The 21,711-nt window shown below is 38.2% G+C and overlaps 1 protein-coding gene across 7 annotated transcripts in view; it reads right to left on the bottom strand.

The window, feature by feature from the left end:
- The window catches only part of EPHA6 (EPH receptor A6), a 504,987-nt gene that overhangs the window by 380,004 nt on the left and 103,272 nt on the right, over positions 1–21,711 (bottom strand). For 6 of the 7 annotated variants that reach the window (XM_048934207.1, XM_048934201.1, XM_048934203.1 and 3 more), the window contains exon 3: positions 948–1,611. In XM_048934207.1, the coding sequence (XP_048790164.1) occupies positions 948–1,611 (664 nt within the window). Of the gene's footprint in view, positions 1–947; positions 1,612–4,610; positions 4,721–21,711 lie in introns of those variants that run through there. The other variant, XM_048934204.1, reaches the window with a different exon arrangement.

Raw genomic sequence — 21,711 nt, 5'->3', positions numbered from 1 at the left:
TTAGAAAAACAAGATGTTTTGTCAGCTTCAGAAGCAGTGCACTAAAGAACAGCTAGCTACCACACATCTCCACAGTGTGAAAAGACACATGCCTTTAACCGTTAAGCACTATCCAAGAAGTACTATCTAGAAGACCTCCAGATAGACATTAAGTCTCAACGTGCACACACTCAATAGGTATCAGTCTCAGATTGACTCCACAGAAGCTCACAGACTTGGGCTATTCAAGAGATGCAGATCATTTTAAAAATTCTGAATGTAAACAGCACAGTGGTCAAGTCAACTGAATTTTCCATTTGTGCATTAACTCCAGTTATCAGATTTTGACACCACGATATTTCAAAAGCAGCAAAGAGGAAGTTAATGAAGCATAACATTTGGATCCTGTAGGTTTTACTTTAATTTTGAATAAGGACTAAAACTTCTCTAATTGAACTCAATTTATGGACTATTACTAATTATTCACAGAAGCATTAAAATCTCCCTTTTTAAAAGAGCACAAGTTACCATGTTAATTACCAGGTCAATACTTTTTTGTGCACCTATAGGAAATACTTAAGTCTGAGTTAACTGACTAGATTTCCCTTTTTAGGAATACAGAAAAAAAAGGGATAATTTTCATCGTTGCTCACCTCATCCTGAGATATGCATCTAAAACAGGTCAGAGGAATCTGCTCCAATGTGCTCACTTATCTCCACTCATTACAAAAGAAGTCAAGGCAATCAGTTGTTCTACATACATTCCCATCATAGGCATCAAAACTTCAACAAAATGAACATCATCTTTAGTAACTAAGTGCTTTCTTAGAAACCTACAGCGTCATGACTTTTATTCAGAATTATCAAGGTCATTTAAAGACATTCCTGGGGAACACAATGAAATATTTTCAATATGATATGGGCTATTTAGCATTCATAGATCATAAATCCACTTTTAGTTTTCTTACCGTGACAGGAACCATCCACTTCTTCATATCCTACGCTGCAGATACATCGTCCAAGAGGCACAAGCCAATCCCCATCTGCTCCACAATACAATTTTGGAGTATCACGTTCCTCAGCACTCTTCACACAGGAGCCCCGCACTTCCACCAAAGAGGAAGAATCAACCCTTGGAATAGTATCAGGAAACATGGCCAAGTTACGGACTGTGAAAGGGCACTTCTTGTAATAAACACGGACTGAGACCAAAGCAATACATGCTCCAATGTCCTGAAATGCAAGATAAAAGCCTTTCTTGTTTATTGGCCCAACCTCACGAACTTCTGTGTTGAGTTTAAGAATGCGATCACCCAAGTCCATCTGAGTAAAGCTCTCATCAGCCGCAATAGTATCAATTTTAGTGTACTGGTTTGGCTTGAATTTTAATCCATGAGACTCATCTGATTCCATGTAGTAGAGATTAAAAGTTTCCTTGCAGGTTCCCACTACCCACGGAATGCTGTTGCAGTCCCTCAGGGTAAACTTCATTTCCACATAGATTTTCTGTGCAGCATCACGGGAAATCCAGTTTGTTCGAAGCCAGTTGTTTTGGTTTGGTTCCATCACATTGCACACCTGGTACGTATGAATGGGATGATTGTGTTCATCCATTTCAGTAATGGCATCCCACTGAAAAGAAAACAGACTGTTTGAAAACCAAGGAAAACATAAATTTTGCTATCTACAGAGCCAATCTCAACACACATAAATGTGAGTATATGAAATCATGGCTGGATTAAAAATAATTGTTTGTGTCGAGATCAGAGGAATAACAGTAGTTAGAAGCAAATACCAGCTACAGAAGTAGCTACAGAGTTTTCTACAGAGTAGAAAAGTTTTCAGAAATTCTACAATAAATTTCTATGAATTAAAAAAAAAGTCTCTGATCAATGTGGCTTCAATAGAAGATAGAAATAGTGGCCATAGTTGGTCAGTACATCTATACATAGACTCAGATGTACATAGTGGCCTGGAGGTGTTCAAGGCCAGGTTGGATGGGGCCCTGGACAGCCTGGTTTAGCATTAAATGTGGAGGTTGGTGGCACTGCATGTGGCAGGGGGTTGGAGATTCATGATCCTTGAGGTCCCTTCCAACCCTGGCCATTCTGTGATTCTGTGATTCTGTATAAGCTCTCCTGATTTACACAATTATTGTAGACACAGTTAAATGTACAGGTAAGAGATATTTCTGGCTCCATAGACGCTGTATTACACTCATTTCTTCTTAAATAAAAAATAAAGATCTATCACAGGCATCATATCATTTATTTACCCCTATAAATTCTCTAAATTTAGAATTTATAAATTCTTATAAACTGAACATGAAATAGGAATTATCATTTTTATTTCTTTAAGTTGTGTGCATCAATATCACTGAATTATTCTCGAATGCTGGTGGGAACCCATGCCATAAGGCCATTGAAAACATGCATCTACAAAAAGCCATCCACGTACTAAATATAAAAGAATTATTGAACATCTAACATTACATAATCTGCTACTCTAAGGGATTGCCAACAACTCCAATTCAGTTTGAATAAAATTGAGTCAGCTTTCAATAAGCACTCACAATATCAATATAGCATTAAGCATTGATTTCTTTCTTACAAAAACAGAACTAGTTGTAGTTTCATACCCCAAAATATTGCACCCCGCTATAAATTTTTAGTGTGGCCTTCTGGATATACTGTTCTCTTATGGCATTCTAGATATTACCTCATATAGTCAATAATCGAAAAGCTTGTTATTAAATATTACTAAAAACACCCAACTATGATGTTTTACTAGAATGAAACATGAAAATACACACTATTTGTGTTCATAGTTTAGCATATTTGGAACAAATTATTTATAAATACACATTCAGTTAAAATAATTTGCCTGCTAAAAAGAAACATAAGGTTAAAATTGAGACAGCAGTTCAAAGTTGAAAAGTTTATGCAGCATTTTCGCTCTTACCAACTTCCTCACCTTTGCAGTTAGTTCAGTTAAATGCACAGTCTGGCATTTAAGAATGTCATGTTAATTATATTCAGGTGTACACATGTAATATGTCAAAGCCCATGTTCAAATTATGCATAATATGCAATTCTGAGTACAATAGCAAGATAAGAACCTTGCACATTATTATTCAAACATGAATTCAAATATCTTTAGCCCGATGATACTTCCAAGCCACAAAGTTTTCTGCTTTAATACAGACAATATCAATATGTTCTACTTCAAAGTTAGACTTCTAATGATGCGCTTTGACTACTTAAGCTGTACAATTTTCATAATGTCTACTTTGCTCAACATTACGAGGAAGGTTGGCCCTTGGCCTTTCAGACTGAAAAAAATTAGGAATTGAGTTCAGTTTAAAATTTTTAAGAAAAAAAAAAATTTAAGTTATCTTTTAGAAACATGGTGAAAAAAATACTTCATCATCTTATTCTGTAAAAAGGTAATGTATTATTAAGAGGTAAGGTCTTCATTTTTAGAAACATCCCCAGCCATCAGATGAATTTTAAGGCCCATGTAAAATTGTAAATATATAGAAAGCCTGCTGGCTTTATTTTTTTGAGTTTCAGAAACATCACTTGTTCCTAGATGAAAGTGAGGGTATAATATCCCCATCTTCAATAGCTTTCACAGAAACAAAGCATGGACGTGGGTGGAGAATTTACCCTTTCTTCTGCAGGAGCAAACTGATCCATCATGGAGGAGGTAGCAATAAAGAAGTAAGTACTCTATGGTTTCATTAGACTGCAAACTTGGCAGCTGGAATTCAAGTGGAAATGGAATTCTAAATGGAGACAGGTATGGCCTGAAAAGTTATCTGATTACTGCAGCGTGTATTTGGGAATTACCCAGAACAATAAGCTCTCTACAAAAGTCAAGGTCTTTACAGACTGTAACTTTAGAGATTTTCTTTTTCTCTATCTATCACAACACGAGCAATAGCCTCAAGGTCTTATTTTAAAACCCATGAAACATACTTTAAAAAATGATTGTTGGACAGGTAGTGGCCACTGGCTGTCTGCTACCTCTTAAGAGATTCTTGTATTTCTAGGCCTTATGACCTGTGTGAGTCTAACATACATTCAGGAAGGACAAATTAGATCAGAATTCCTGCCAATATCAGAACAAATTCGGATCTGGTCAAAATTGCACAATGGGAGACTAGTTACCACAGTATTCATTTCTGAACCATTGCTTCTAAATTAGATTTTGAGATACAACCAAAATATATCCTGTATCAAGTAATACATAATATACCAAGTAAATCTTGGCTTTGAGAAATAAGAAAAGCACTTGCATTCTCTGGCGGGCCTGGCCTCTCCTCTTTTGCCAAGCACGTGGCACACAGTTCGAACTAAGATTCCACAGCCAGAAAGAATTAATAAAAGCGTTTAATTAAAATACATACTCTAAGCCTTAAAATCTTGGCAGTAAAGATACTTTACTCCCAGCTGCCCTCCCCTGACACAGCTCCATGCCGTTCCCTCGGGCCCTGTCGCTGTCACACACAGCAGAGCTCAGCGCTGCCCCTCGGCTCCATGCGAGGAGCTGCAGCCGCCATGAGGCCTCCCCTCAGCTCCTCTGCTCTGGGCTGAACGAACCACGGACCACATTCGTTCCTCTCTCACCTTGGCCTCCAGACCCTGCCCCATCTCCGCAGCCCTCCTTTGGGCGCTTTTGGATAGTTTTCTGCCCTTGTATTGTGGCACCCAAAGCTACCTCCAGTGCTCAAAGGGAGGCCGTGCAGTGCACAAGAGAGCAGGAAAACCCCTCCCCTTGCCCAGCTGCCGGCGCTGGTCCTGATGCACCCCAGGATACGGCTGGCCATAATTTTGCCTGGCACCAAAGTGAGACTTGCCTGTCCTAAAGATCCCACTGCTTTCATTCTTGCCTTTCTGAAAAAACGGACAACCTTTGCCAGCTACCAGACTAAGCAGATGTCACTTCAGCAGCAGCCCTATTTGTGCCTGAAGGATTCACTATGGTGTTTTATTTTCATACGCAACCCTGCAATAAGAAGTTTTTCCAGTTAATAGGGGTAGTTACATCAGCTAGTTGGAAATGTTTATAATGGGCTGATATTTATATAATTTTACGTGTAGTGGAAAAGGCTTCTCCTATAAGTTGTCACATGGATGGGTGAATTAACAGTGGGTTCTTAATCTCAGCCACCAATCCCAGCAGTAGCAATGTAATCTAGGGCAGTAGTTTTAGCATCTTGCACAACACGAGGTTCTTTATATTGATATTTTACTTCGTTCAAAGAAAAAAGATACTTGGTAGCAGCTACTTAGGTCCAAGCCCTTAGTCAGTAGGGTAATTAACTGAAGAGTCCATCTACCCTTAGGACTTCTGCTGCATTTGCTTCTGTTGCAGAAAATGCATAGCACGCATTAGATTAACTCTGCAGAACAATGACTGTAACTCAGATTTAGGGGAAAAACTATACAACTATGCAAGGTCTGACTGTAGAACAGTTGCTCTAAGCCTGAGGTAGCCAGGATGATTAAGAAAGATTTTAGTGCACTCAAAAATGCAAAATCCACAATGGTGACTCACTTTTTGGTTATTGTCATGAAGCACTGAACAAATGCAAGAATGAGCTTCTACTGATGGTCCAGGTTTCCTTTGCTCTGTACATTATTATGGCATGTGTGAATGATTTCTAAAAAAAAAAAAAAAAAAAAAAAAAAAAAAGTATAATCTAGTGAGATTTAAGAGATGAACCCTGGGTAAGACCAACTTAAATAAAAATTAATAAAAAATAAAAATTAATACTTCTCTTACTAAATAAAAAATAATACTTCTCATCACTTGCTTGTGAATTAGACTGTGAGATCAGAAAAGGACAGTCCCGCTCCAGCTTTATAGAAAATACCACAGTCCTTTCAGAAGGAAAGGAAATCTTGAATCCTGGACATAGACCATTATACATATACTAGAAGAGATCAAAACTCTAAGAAGCATGGTCACGTTTCATAACTTGTCTGGCATGGGGCTCAAACTACCAAGGCAGTCAATCCATATGGCCACAATCTAGGCAGCATCATAAGTCATCAAAGGAAAACATATTCTTGGGGTAATGTTTTTGCTGTCTGGATACCACAGAGAAACTATCAAACAGAAGCCAAAAGTAATGACACAATCTCTTCCATTCTAGACCAAAAGGTAGCAAAGCACATTTGGAAAAGGGATACATTGAAAAATTTCACATGCGTGCAAACACGCATCTCCTTGGGGAGCCCAGTTACTGAAGAAATAGGGGAGGACACGTCCTAGCAGTTCCTCAGCCTCCCTTTCACTACTACTTTCACTACTCCTTATCTCTGTATCACTTGAGAACCAGTCACTCCAGCCTTTGTGATGAGTCCTGTGATTGCTCCTGCTACGGGTCCTGTGGCTGTTCCAAGTATTGTGATAAAAAAAATTGCCCCCTGGGAGCACCACATCCAGAGGGACAGCCCTGTGGTCACTCCACAAAGACAAGCACCGTGGTTACTCCAAACCCTGCAACGAACAAAAGAACTTGCTCCACAGTCACAGTGAGTCCAATGCCATCCAAGCTGGAACTAAGACAGATGGCTGTGCATGGCCATCCAGAACCTGGCTTGTCCTTCATGTTGCAGTTGTCACCATTGAAACACACCACCCATTCCTCTGTTCACATCCACTATTTGGTGACCATCAGTGTTCAGCAAGTGTTGTGCCATGGGCAGGGTCACCAACCCCTCTGGGTAGCCCAGAGCCACATCCAGTTGACATTTGAATGCATCCAGGGACAGGAGTCATTTTCCTCACACTGCCCCTCTACTGTCATCTATCACATAGCCACAAAACGTAAGGGAACACTAGTCAGTAGTTCTACCTCTACTGCCATACCACCACCATCTGCCTCTGACGTCACAGGCACACATAATGATATAGGACACACTACTTTCAGAGCAGCCCAGATATATATATATATGTACATATATGTGTGTGTGTGTATTATATATAAATATATATGTATGTACACACACAAAACAAGTGATACACAGGCAATTACTCACCGCAATTACTCCCCACCCACCAAACGATGCCCAGCCAGCCCCAAAGTCAAGTCTGCCCTCTTGATTAATTCTCCACTGTTTTTCAAGTTTGTTTCACATGGTATGGAATATCCCTTTGGCCATTTTTGGTCAGCTGTCCTAGTTCTATCCCCTCCCAGCTCCTTGTGCCCCAAAGCCCTCTTGCTGACAGGACAGCAAAAGAAGCTGAGGAACTGTCCTTGGCTGCTGAGCACTGCTCAGCAGTAATAAAAACATCCATGCACTATCAATATTTTTTTCCCCCCAAAGCCAAAACATTACATCATATCAGACACTGAAGAAAATCATCTCTGTCCCAGCTGTAATCAAGACAGCTGAGAATCCAGACTACCATAAGGGCAGGGAGAGATACCTGATAGAAAAAAAAAAAAACATGTCCTCAGTCCAAGAGCTGACCTTGCCTGCTTTATGATTTAGTGCATGCAATACCATCCCTTAAATGACTGATTGCTTTTACCACTCAACACCTTTTAAAGCCATGAAGAGCATAAAGCTAAGAAAGTGAGTTAAATGCATGCATTTTGAAGTGGTAGTTCCCTTGACACTACACTGAAAGGAAATAATTTTAAAAAATAATTATACAAAGCAGTTATATAAAGCACTCAGAAGATGAGAAGTGTTACAAACACTAACAAACTAAATCATACTGGGACATAAAACTGGAAAAGCAAAACTAAAGATACTTAGAGGAAAATAAAGTGACAGATCACTTACTTTTCCAGCATGCACTACAGGTTACAGCAGTGAAGAACTTGCTATAACAGTGTAGATGCCTTTTATCTGACACCACCCTCACACGCATGAACTGAAGCAATGACACTTCTAAAACTCATTGCATCACAGCTGTATTCCTTTAAGCACATTGCCACCCCAACAGGCTCCTTCAAAACTGCCATTGGTCTTCTTCAACTGTTGTGCTACAACGTGAAATAGAGCCCTCTCCCATTGTGTACAGCAGGCCAAAATACTTGCTGCCAAGTTGCTGATGAACAGCTGAAGGTGTGCATTTTTCATTGATTACTTCATGTGATCATCATCATACTAGCAAGTATTATCACTGTGTACTAACAACAAAATTCATTACTTCACTTTATTTTCAAGCTACTTATCTGTTTCAAATGATCAGTATCAAAAGAAGAATGACCACATCTGCAGGAGCTAAAGGGATAACAACTTGCTATTACTAGGATTGCAGGGGATCACATCAATAAACTAAAATCAAAGGCAAAAGCAATATTATCCTACCCTGCTGTTAAGTGAATCTCAGATGTTCTGGAAGGAAAGTGTGAAAGGTGAGCAGGAAAACTAATTATTGCAAGCTGAATAACATAAGCTGCAGCTCTATTTATTTGCACATAAGTTCCTAAGTTTATTTAAACTTTCTACATACATGCATTAAAAATTTCCATATTATCCTGGTTTAATAAGTAAGGCACATCAACAATCAGCTGAATAACTTCAATTACAGGCCAGAAATACACTTAATCAATACATACAGAGACAAATACGTGAAATAAAATTTCAAAGTCTGCAATATGTATAAACAGATTTTCAGATACTCATACCGGCTGCATCCATAAAATTTAAAGCAAAAACAGAAGAAAACAAAAAGGGAAAACAAAACAAACCAAAAAAAAAAGACAACAACAACGCCCAACCAGTCACTGGTGTCTTCCAGCAAATTAACTTCTTCATGCTTCCTGTGTAATTGTGCATATACTGATAGCTTGTCTAGCATTGTCTTCTGTGGGAATCCACATTTTTAATTAGATAAAAACCAAAGATATTTTGTAGCTCAATTTGTGGCAAAGATATAGAGTAAAAGAGAAAAATTATTTTACAATCTTGAGTAGACAGAATAACCTTTCATATAGCTTTGTTCATAAACTCAGTGTAAAGTGTATCCTGTCTTTTCCTTGTTGCATGTACAACTTCAATTAATTTAGGTACATACTGAGTACTGATTTGTTCATGACTGCATATTTGGTGGTGGAGTAGGTTGGTATATCTACTTTCATCAGTTTCCAATCTCTTTGGATTCATGCAAATTAAGGGACATTTAGAAGGGATTGATTTAACACGTAACTCCCTGTGATGAGTTACTGTAAAGGACACAGCAGAAAACACTTTCTGTGGCATGCAAGGTAAGTCTCCAACGCTATTAAGATAGTAGACATTTTGAAAGTTCACGTCCCCTTCCCTTATGGGTGGGATGCAGCAGGTCCATACAGATGTTAAGTAACTATATATCCCTTACGTGTACTGTTCCAATTTTTAAAGGGAAAAAAGCACGTACAGAGTGAGTTGAAGAGATTTATCTTCTATTTGCTCTATTGTTAGTTCACTAAGCACTGTTTTCTTAGAAAAACAAATAATTCACCCTAAGATATAGCTAACAAACTTCAATTGTCCAAAAGGGCCTTGTTGGTAAGATGAGTCATTGCTCACTGGGCACTCTCTGTTAGGAGTGTGTCCTGAGAAAGTCAGCTGTAGTTTCCAGAAAACCATTTTTCACTGATGGATGGAGGCATAAACATCATCTATCTTCTATCCTTTTGAAGGGATGGATTGAACATAGCTGTAAAAATAAAATGTAGTGGCATTCCACCGTATCAAAAACTTTACTTCCACCTAATGTAATGTCTAATGAAAGCATCTTTTCCACACCTCTTACGGAAGAGATTTTGAAGCTTCTTCAGACTCATGGTCTCATACAAACAGTTCCTTTCTAGTTGCAACAATGTCAACTGTCACAATTTTAGCTGTTAATCGTCTACTGCAGTTATAGAATCATAGTATCATTAAGGCTGGAAAAGATCATCTAAGATCATCTATTTCAACTGCCCACTTACCACCAATGTTGACCAATAAACCATGTTGCATAGTACTACATCTACAGATTTCCTCTACAGAACACCTCTAGGGACAGTGACTCAGTTACCTCCCTGGGCAGCCTGACCTCTTATGCAGAATCATAGAATTGTTTAGATTGGAAGGGACCTTTAAGATCATACAGCTCCAACCCACCTACCATAGGCAGGGACACCTCCCTCTAGACCAGGTTGCTCAAAGTCCCATCCAGCCTGGCCTTGAATGCTTCCTGGCAGGGGGCATCCACAACCCTGGTCAACATGTTCTATTGTTTCACCACCCTCACAGTAAAGAATTTCTTCCTAATATCTAGTCTAAATCTCTTCCAGATTAGAACCACTTCCCCTCGTCCTGTCACTACATGTCTTTATAAAAAGGCCCTCCCCAGCTTTCCCATAGACCCCTCGCAGGTACTGGAAGGCTGCTATAAGTTCCCCCCAGAGCTTCTCTTCTCCAGGCTGAAGAGCCCCAGCTCCTTCAGGCTGTCCTCATAGGAGAGATGCTCCAGCCTTTTATCATCTCTGTGGCTCTCTTCTGGACTGCTCCAATAGTTCAATGTCCTTCTTGTGTTGGGGTCCTCAGAACTAGATGCAGTACTCCAGGTGGGGTCTCTCCCCACCTGGGAGGGTTTCTTGATGCCTCTCTTGATGCAACACAAGATACAGTTTCTAGGCTGCAAGCACACAGTACCAGTTCATGTTGAATCAGCTGACACTCCCAAATCCTTCTCTTCAAGGCTGTTCTCAAGTCATTCTCTGCCCAGCCTGTGCCTGTGCTTGGGATTATCTTGATCCAGGTGCAGGACCTTGACCTTGTTGAATTTCATGAGGTTTGCATCTCAAGCCTGTCCAGTTCCCTCTGGATAGTATCCCTTCCCTCTGGCACATCAACTGCACCACTTAGCTTGGTGTCATCTGCAAATTTGCTGAGGGTGCACTCAATGCCACATCATATTACCTACAAAGATGTTATATGGCAGTGGTCTCAGCACTTGTCCCTCAGGAATGCCACTCATCACCAGACTCCACTTGGACACTGAGCCATGGACTGCAATTCAAACTGTGACCATTCAGCCAATTCCTTATCTAGCAAGTGGTCCATCCATCAAACCCAATTTTCTCCAATTTGACAACCAGGGTATCATGCAGGACAGTGTCAAATGCTTTGCACAAGTCCAGGTAGAAGACATCAGTTGCTCTTCCTTTATCTGATGCTGTAACTCCATCATACAAGGTCACCAAATTTGTCAGGTATGACATGTCATTGCTGAAGCCATGTTGGTTACCACCAATCACCTCACTTTTATTTTCCACATGCCTTAGTAGAGCCTTCAGAAGGAACTGCTCCATGATCTTGTCAGGCACAGAGAAAGACTGGCCTGTAGTTCCCTAAATCTTTTTTTCCCCTTTTTGAAAATGAGGATTATGTTTCCCCTTTTCTAATCAGTGGGAACTTCAGAGTGTGACGACCTTTCAAATATGATGGATAGCAGTTTGGCAACTTTATCTGCCAGTTCCCTCAGAATCCATGGATGGAGCTCACTGGGTGCTCTTTAGGTGCTCTTTTCCTGGTCTGTGATCAAACTTCAGGACCAGGGCATCCACTACCATCACCAGTCTTAAAGTTGGGTGGATTGAAGATCCCCTCTCCAGACCTCCTGACTAAATTGGAAAGTTTGTTGCCAAAGATGGTCTTCCTCTTCTCTGAGAGATTAACTCCATCTGCCCCAGAAGACCAGGTCTCTCAAAAGAAATTTCATGACGTAAGTATCTGAATTCCTGTTCATGACACCACTCCCTTAACCATTTATTGATTTGCTTAATTCTATCAGTCCTTTCACTCCCCATCCCTTTAACTGGAAGGACTGATGAGAATACTACTAGAGTGCTCCAAGGCCTTCACTACTGCTCCCAGCTCCTTATAGTCCTTGATATTCTTCAGGTTGTTGTGTCACTGATGCCTACTTGAAACTGCAGCAGCAGGTTTTAGTCTATGGGACGTACAAGCCTTTCTATCACATCCTTGTTGCAGGCTCCTGGCAAGCAGCAGACCTCGCTAGATAACTGGTACCTCTGTGCATACCAAAATAAAACTAGGAATTTGTTTTTTAAAGTTCTAGTCATTCAATAGAAGTTAGTGTTAACAGAAGTCAGCATCATGTGACTACCTCACAACCTAGTCCAACTAGATACTTCAGTGATCAGAGGCCATGTGGTTGTGCATCATACATCTATCCAGCACAAAATACAGAGAAATTTACAAAGCTGAAAACTACATGTCAGAGAGAGAAGACAGTAAGAAACATGTAGCAAGGGCAAACTTTTCCCCCAAAAACCAACAGCCACAGCAAAGAGTATTAAGTACTACTCTTGGACAATTTGGCAAAAATTAGAGCACTTGCATTCTTCTACAAGAGCAACACCACATTCTATGAATGACATCGAGCCTGAGCCACATAGTTTTCATTTTAAAAATATACTACTTATTAAAAACATACTTAAACTTGATATTTTCATTTGCTTTTAAACTTAGGGACTCTTAAAAGAATGCTGATAATTTTTAGCTTAAAACCAGTTTTTCCTGTATCATGATTAATAATATCTTCACATTTTTCAGATTTTTTCCAGTCCAGCTGCTGCAAGAACAGCAACTGACTTCTTTAAGTACAATGAGACTTTTTCCACCTGACTGAAATCTAGAGCCATATTCGGACTTCGCTGTAAATAAGCTGATTTGCAGACATGCTGAGCAGAAACAAGCTAATGACAATTCATAAAAACTGTGATGTTCAAGGACTGTCAACTGGAGGTCAAGTTAGACATGAGGATTCTTTAATCATTCACTGAAATAAAGCTTACACTTCGTAGCATGCTGTGCTTGAAGAATGTTGTAGCTGAGTTGTCACCATCATCATTCTCCTAGGCGAACTATAATTCATTACATTACAGCTGAACACAGTTGTTCAGATACTAGCCCAGTGTACCTGCTTAACATATTGCCTGCCAGCAGGATATCATTTCAACACAAAAATAAGACTCATTTAGGCATACATTTTCTGAGTATCCAAAACAAGGAACAGATTTTGGTATAAGCCTTCATGTGGTAATGTTGGTTTTTTTGTTCCTGCTTTTTTGCTTGTTTTTTTTAAAAATGAAGAACATTAGCAAGATTTAGATTTTTATTTGAAGCTTCCACACAAGTCCAGGTCTTCACATGATGAATTTAAGATAGTTCAGCAACTATTTGAGCTAATTAAGAAACACTGGGAGAAGCTTTCATAAGAAGATTAATCCAATTGAACATATGCACACCAAGAAGTAGAAAATCTTCACAGATAATTAAAAAAATTCTTTTCATTGGACTGAGCAAAGTTTGCAGCATGAAACAAGATTTTGTGAATTTTGTTACTGAAGTTATGCTTTCAGCCAACCTTCCAGTTTTCTAGAAAGTAAAAGTTGAAGTATTCTCATAGGGGCAGAAGGAAAAAAAAACAAAAAACAGCTCAATTCACATTTGGGAGTTAAGAATTGCAGAGAAATTCCATGATGTAGAAACAAAAGGTTCCACAAGAGCTGTAAATCCAGAAAAGGACCTCAGTTTGTTTCTTCCTATTTCTTTTTCACTCCAAGAACTGTCCTACAGATCACAACAGTTACAGTTTCCAACTACTCTATACAATGAAGCCACTCCATCATACAGTAAAGTATTTATCCGAAAGGGAAGTCATCAGGAGGTTTTCACAACTTGGGCTTTTCACAGCATAAATAGAAGACTTCAGAATGAAAGTCTGCCTCATAATTAAAAACAAACAAAAAAACCTATTCTACTGTTAAATGTATAAACTATTACCATCTACTATTACCATTACCATTACTATTTTATAATACTACTATATTACTATTAAAAGTAGTAATACTACTATATTACTATTACTAATAATACTATTACTATTACCATTGATTATGATCATTGTTTAGTTTTAGTAGCTCTAACGTTCAGCCATTATTGCCTACTTTTTGTGATTGCAGAATGACAGCTTTACAATGCTTCTAACTCCCTACGAAATGACTTATTAACGAATGATCAAACTGGAAAACTGAATTCTACAATTCCCTCACAGTGAGGATGCAAAATAAGCCTGAAAGCAGTAATTCTTCCTTCTTACAGAAATGACCTAGCTGCCTTCAGAACTTCCTCCCTCTTTGATCTTTGTGTATTTGAGACAAGACCTGGGAACAAAATATCTCCCCACAAACCTTATTTGGGTGAGAAAAAACAGAAGCTTTTAAGAAGGGAATGAGATGCAGAAAACACCAAGTCTCTTCATGCCATGGAACAAGGGATGGAGCTTTTTCGAGAACACAGAAGATGGAAAAGAAGCATATAACCCCACACACCAGATCGATTTGTCAGTCCTTTAGCACATTCTTATCTCCTTCATCAATCACAACCATGTAGACAGGAATAAACCGACAACAACTGTATTTGATTGAAATAGATTTAACTCATCTTAAAAACGAATATTTCTTTTACTACATATTGTTTGTTATATATAGCCACACAAATTGCATAACACTTTTCCATACCCCATCTGCAGTACAAGGCTCTTAGGAGTTTTCATGAGAATCAGTCTCAAAATTTCCACCTTTATTTGTCAAATTGATGAGACGTGTATGAAGTCCAGTTTCAAAAATTTGTCTGCAATACATTTTGAACTATATAATCTGCTAATCGTAGTTTCAATATCTTCTGATGAAGTTACATGCCTGGGAAATATAAATACTTGCCAAGAACATGGTGTGCTAAATTCAAGTCATCCTCCCCACCCTCACCCTCCAAAAAGCACAACTCTTTCCTCACCCTTGCCAACTTTTTGCAGAGGTCATTGCTTTATCTCATAGTTTATGCTCAGATAAACCTCAGACGATTTCCAACTAAGAAATACGTGGGGGTATTTAGTGTTGTTACTTGCAATATGGTACTCTTTTGCTCAAAGATGAGATGGAGGATGTTCAAAATGAAAACTAGTTTTGTACATAAATTGAATCCCCATGAAATGGGATTTCTGTACCTGACCTCATACAGAATACATTTCTTTGAAATATGGTACAGCCAACCAATATCTTTACAAACATCACAATTCTTTGCACTGCATGTTTATTCTTACATATGCTTTGTATTTGCAAAACAGGCAACTGGACCCAGGATTAAGATAAGAAAGACACTGAAAAATTTCAGATGAAAGTCCCTTTAAGCAGCCTCTGTCCAATAGGATAACCTATTTGTTACAGAGAGTGAATTATAAATGTCTACCCATATGTTTTCCACCATTAAGAAAACCACAGTACTCTATAAGAAGCTTACACTGGGACTAGGAAATATAAGATTCCTATGTCAAATCTAGAGCTAAGATTAAAACCAGTGTATCAATAATTCTGACCCTCTGGTAATTGATAGGAATCCCTATTTTGACTCCAGTTTTCCCAAATGAATTTCAGAATGCTGAGGCTCCTGGACAGCCCGGTCTAGTGATTTGCAACCTTGCCCATGGCAGGGGGGTTGAAACTAAAGGAACATTATGGTCCTTTTCAACCCAGGCCATTCTATGATTCTATGATAGCTGCCAGCTATGTCTATAAATACAGCTCTACCACATTTGCTAGCCCTAGAGAGATGGGATCTTAAGTGCATAACTTTCTTGGCTTGCACTCACCCTTTCCTTGCTTTCTAGTCAAAAGAGGTCTATTTACCTAGACTTACAGCTAAGCCACTTCTTGACTTGAAAATAAAACAACATTGAGTTGGAAGTACAGAAAAGTCCTTATCCAAATACAGCAAGATACCCAGCTTCTTACTAAAAAGTCCAAAAACTGATCAGAAATGTTTGGGTCAGGTACTGAGGGTTCATTACTACTCCATACTTGCCAAGGGTTTTTCTTATAGGCGACTACCAGCTCCGCCTCCTACTATTTACATTTCTTTCAAGTTGTGAAGGCTGTTAGTTGGAGTCAGCTTCAGGCTAGTGTTTCGTGACATATTGCTTGTGCCCATGACTTGCAGACTGTGTTCCTACTCCTACCACACACAGTCTATATCAGCACTTGTTCCTGCTGCTGCAGTTCACAGCAGTTTAGTTCTTTGAAGCTGGAACACTGGCTGTGTCAGAGACTACTCCACAAAACAGTTTCACGACACTGGCTACTTCTTTTTGAGTGCACTTCTCAGAAAGTTATTTTTAATTATCTCAGCAACACAATTCACAATAAACTGTTAATAGTACAACTGAGAATGATGTATTAGTGCAGCAGAGCAGCTTGGCACGCTATCTTTGCTGCCAGGGTATCAAGAAATCATTCCGTCTGTTGCTAAGAGCTCCATCCCTATCTTTTTGATGAATGTTTCATGAATCCAGCATTCTGGAAGATAACTATTTATACATACAGTTCCTAATCTTATGATAATGGACACATCAGGTAATGACAATGATAGTTTTTCAATAAATCACACAACCTGACTCAGTGATTTATTTTACCTTCTTAATTTTTTTTTACCAGAAAATCCAGCTGTATTAATACTAGTATTTTTTCTTTTTTATATACAGAAACTTTACAGGGTACACCATTAACGTCTATTAACATGCACAGTATGCCCAGAAACAAGGTGATTTGCCCTTGCTTCCGACGTTGCAAAAAGCTTCCCATAAAAGCTGCTACAGACTCTATGGACAGGGACTTAGTTGATTGTTGATAACAATGTGAAGATCTGAAAGAAATTCAGCTTCACAAGCGCTTCAGAGCATAAACTCTCACCTCTGTAGCTGCTTCCTGCCAATGGTTAGCTTGCATCTTCTGGATCATAGGGAGGAATGATAATCCCCACCAGCCTAGTGTAATGTTTAGAAAATAGCGTGAATGGTGTAGCTACTTAAAGCTACATTATTTTTAATACTGCTTCCAAATAAAGTTTTGTTGGAAAGACAGATGTGTAAGTTGTATAGGCTCTTTTTCTTCCCCTGCAACTTGCTAACTTACATTATCTCACAGAATACTGGTCTGTTAAAATGCTGTTCTGCTGAAAAGCTCTGCCAAGAGTACCAACAATGCTATAAAAGGTTATTAATCAATAGCACTGTATGCAATATCTAATAAACACTAAACCCCACAAGTCAGGTATTTTAGTTTTTAAGTCAGTTTTTCTTACTTTAGATTAAACATAACAGCCATTTCAACAAAAGAAACAAACCAAAAAAGCATTTCAGTAATCTTTGATAATATAGCTTTCCCCATCCTTTAAACCAAAATCTGTTAGACAAATCACAGGAGGAAGAGACAGCTCCAGGTTGCTACTCAGTTTTAACTTTTTCATCAGCCAGCTCAGGCCATTTAACTTTGTTTGTTTGTTTTTTACCTCCTACTTTATTTCTATCAAATAAGTTTTTACAGCTAATTTTTAATGTGTAACACGTACTGAGATAATGCAAATACATAAAGAGCTAATAATTTCTTCAAAAATTATCTAAAAATGATGATACGATAAGCAAAACCAAATATATATTAGCATTTCTTGTCAGTGCTCCAGAGCGTCTTCTCAGTAATATTACTGCATTTCTCAGTTTTAGAAACATTACTTAAGCCATAGTTGTTAAAATTCTGCCTCCATACAAATTGAGCTTTTTTTGCAGATATTTAAGTTCTGAACAATACACAACATACTATTTTGTTTACCAACTTCGGTGAAACTTAATGAGAGGAACTGTAATTTGACAGGTGTTTTTGAATATATGTATGTATGTATTTTATTCATAGCTGATAGCAGTTCTTCTATTATAAATGGTTTGTAAGGAACAGGGGAAAAATAAAGAAAAACCCTCAAAGCACAGCCTCAACTTCCAAATAATATTATTACTAGTATTACGGAGGGAGAGAGCTAATCAGCACAAATGCTACAGAGCAAGTACAAGACAGCAGAATAACCATTCCATTAAGAGACAGGCAAGGATGATTTTATTTGAACATCAAGACTAGTTGCTTATTGCTAGCAGTGGCAAATAACGAACACGGAGTGATTTAGGAGCAGGGTACTATTATGTCTGCTCAGTGCTCCAGCCGTTTCCCAGTCTTACTGAGCTGGGGTCTCCAGGAGCCCCCATCCACACATTAGAACAACAGCAACAAAAGTGAGAGACAATGGAATACAAGAGTCTTCATTTGACAGGATGGAAGAAATGGTTACACTCATAGTTGAGCCTTGCAACTTTCAGAATTGTCTTATATTGACTTTGCCAAGCCAAGATAAACAACACTGTAGGATCATGCTAGATACTTATTTTCCTTATAAGTTATTTAAAGTCACATTATAATTAACTTTAATGGGTCATATACTTTTAATGGATCATTTCCATAAAATGCAAAAGGCAACAAAAAGGGATGTTGCAATTCAGAGAGTTCTCAAGCAAACTCTGAAAGAATAGACCAGACTTTCTAAGAAAACTGTTCCTTTTTTTTTTGTTTTCCCACCTAATGTTCCTTTGCACATTCTCATATGCAATGTTTCTGTGTAGAGGCAGCATAAAAGCATATAAGGCAAATTTTTCAACTTGCACAAATTGTGGCAGTGCTTGAACAAGTATTCCTTCTTTAAACATTTTCTACCTCTACTAAAAGCTCAGAAATTTATGCTATTGACAGCTTTCCTACAGTAGCTGATAATAGAAAAAAAAAAAAAAAGTAAAAAATATAATAATAAAATGAAGATATTGAAATGCTTCCTTACAGAAAGGAGCAATCCTCTCTGTCTGGCCATGCTAACTCAGTATGCACACAGGTAGCAGTACCCACAGCAGCATCCCAGTGTGGTGAGCCAAGAGGCAAGCTGGTGGTTTTAATTAAAATGCAGTCAGCTGAAAAATCATTAATATCGCAGAGAAAGAAAAACAACCTTTATCCTACTGGGCATGGCTAATAAACTTTTGTTTTTTTAACTCACTGAGCTCCATCTGTGAAGGTTAAGAGGAAGGTTAGCTCTGGGAAGACTGCAACTCTGTCTCGTAGACCCTATGGCTGCATACCAGTCAACCCTTACCTTTGCAAGCAGAATCAGATTTTATTACAAGATTATTATTATTAGAAATTAGCATTACTTACATATTAAAAATGTAAATTTGAAGCAGGCCACCAAAATACAGCATACTTAGCTTGTATTCTAGAATATTAGACAACAAATATGTCAGGCCTCTGGTAACTTAAATTTTGACAACTTAAAAAAACCCTGCAATTGATATTCTAAATAATGAAAGTAAATGGAGGGATTAGTACTCTGATGATAACCGAGAACATCGTAAGAATACTTTGCAAAATAAGTTATGTTTTCCAGTTGAAAATATAAGTAAGAAAAGAGCCTCCACAAATTGAAAATTTTTGAATAGATCAATTGAATAAATTTCATTATTAGGAAATGGTATTTTCTACTTGTACTTGTCTAGAATTTACTTTTGGGGGTATTCACTTATGTGCATACCTGTATCTTCCCTTATTAGATTAAATGAGAAACCTTCTTGGTTATATACTTTTATGGTTAAATGGTTGAATGCTAAAGAATTCACCTGGATTTTCATACCTCAATCCAACAACACTTTGCTATTATTATAATGTAAACATTATACTGAGCAGTTGCAGAAAGCATTTGAAATACAAGACAAACGCTAGGTCTCATGGCATTTTTACACTATAAACTTTTTCATTATTAAAACAAAAAAACACCACTACACATTTGCTGAAGTTATGTAGAAGTGAGAGAGCACTGGTGATGAGGGTTTCAAGTAACAGAAATAAAGGAAAATCATACTGAAGGATAGATTGAGTTAGATCTTCTCATTCTCCACTTTTGGTAATGTGGCAACCCGCTGAACGGCAGAAGAATTGCTTAGGATTAAGTAGTTCAACTGCCAGCTAGGAATATTGCCTATTCTACTGATTTTCTTCAGAACAACATAAATATGGGCAACGCATTTAACCCCTTTATGCTCTAGTTCTCTGCTTACTACAAACAAAATAATGATTCATATCAAGCATACAGATGCATGATTTTGACCACAAATCCACAGACAGAAGCAGCAAGTCAGATAATGACAAGTACAATAGTAATAAGAAAGCACACAAGAAAAAAACAAACAAACATATGTTCAGTTGAGCTTTTCAAAGTAATCTTAGGAAGTCCAGGAATTACAGGTTACTAAGTATCTCTAGGAGCTGGACTCTATAATCCTTGTGGATCCCTCCTGTAACACAACGGAAAGCACAACAGGCTAGCAGAGCAGCAAGATCTCAGGCTATATGAGTATTCACTCAGACACAGTAGCAGTGTGTGCAGAAGTAAGGGAAACAAGCTTCCTATCTTCAGAAGACCTAAAAACCCCCAGGTAGACAGGGATCTGCACAAGAGATGCCCCACCTCCACTGCCAACCCTGAAGTAACATCTGGGAAGGGGTGGATCCATCCCTTCCAGTCCCTCAGGTGCACTGCATGCATCTGAGCTCCCCTGGGTTGGCCCTGCCTTCCCACCAGGTGTTCAGTCACTGCTTCAAGCCACGACCCAGCATTTCCACTACACCTTCCAACTCATGGTATTCTATGATTTAATAGTTTAATTTTCTCTTAAAACACATATACTACAAGAATAAACAATGACAAATCACATAATCAATAGAGATTTACATGTTTCTGTACCTAGTCTTTTCTCTACACACATTTCCTATTAAAGTCCCTACAATCCCAATTCTGACACCATCTCAGTTTGAATTTCATTTTTACAAATTTGCTTCTTTTTTTTTTTAAACAGAGAAATGATTCAATTCTGCTTTTTTACTAGTAAAAAAATCCTATAGATCGTGATAAACAGATTATATTAATTTATTTCCAATTCAAACTGTTGATCTTGTTTTATTACCCTTGGCGAAGAATATTTCAGTTTCTCACATCTGCAAGGATAAGGCTGCTTTGAAAAGCAGGCTAATATCCCACAATCTAACAATTCAATTAATTTGGAATGTGTCTTACTGATTAATAAGTTTTCACAGAATTGGGTGTTTCATCTGTATTCATATCCTGACATTAATGACTGCCTTCGTTCAGCAACACAGATAAAATATTTATATTAAGATTCTGTAATTTTCATTTTGTTATTAAAATTTGATATTATCAAACTTTTCTCTCCTATCCTGGCACATAGTACAATACAGTTTTGTAATGAGATTCTACACACCTACAGCCCAAATAATCTGCTTCTTTTGCCTAGCTCATATGTAGTCTTTTGACCCCTGCAGAGAAACTGGACTGTGTTTTCCTGTTGGAAAAGAACAGAATTTGCAGTACACTGATGGAATTGTTGTGACAGAAGCTAACACCAGCGTGTACTAGATGTGATTTAAAAGACACTTAGTTCTGAGGACACGACACCTTTCAGAAACATGCATTTGTATCCATTAGTGTATGATTTTTTAAGTACAGTAACATCAGTGCTTATTAGTGTAGAATAGTAGTACATAATAGTCATACTCAGAGAAGGATGCCCAGAAGAGTCTGAGGTAAATTCTCAGAAGAGCTATGAAATTCAACTCTAAACTTTCAAGAAACTCCCTCAAGTCAAGAGGTTTCAGTTTCCACTGCAAAATGAACCCTTGTTTCTTTGATAAAATGAGACAGAATTGTACTTCTCAGTACTCTGCAGTTTCTCTTTGACCTATAACAAAAGAAAACCCATATTCAAAGCAGA

Source organism: Lagopus muta, chromosome 1, assembly GCF_023343835.1.
Source record: "Lagopus muta isolate bLagMut1 chromosome 1, bLagMut1 primary, whole genome shotgun sequence".
Lineage (NCBI taxonomy): Eukaryota > Metazoa > Chordata > Aves > Galliformes > Phasianidae > Lagopus > Lagopus muta.
This window is presented reverse-complemented; position numbering and strand designations above follow the sequence as displayed.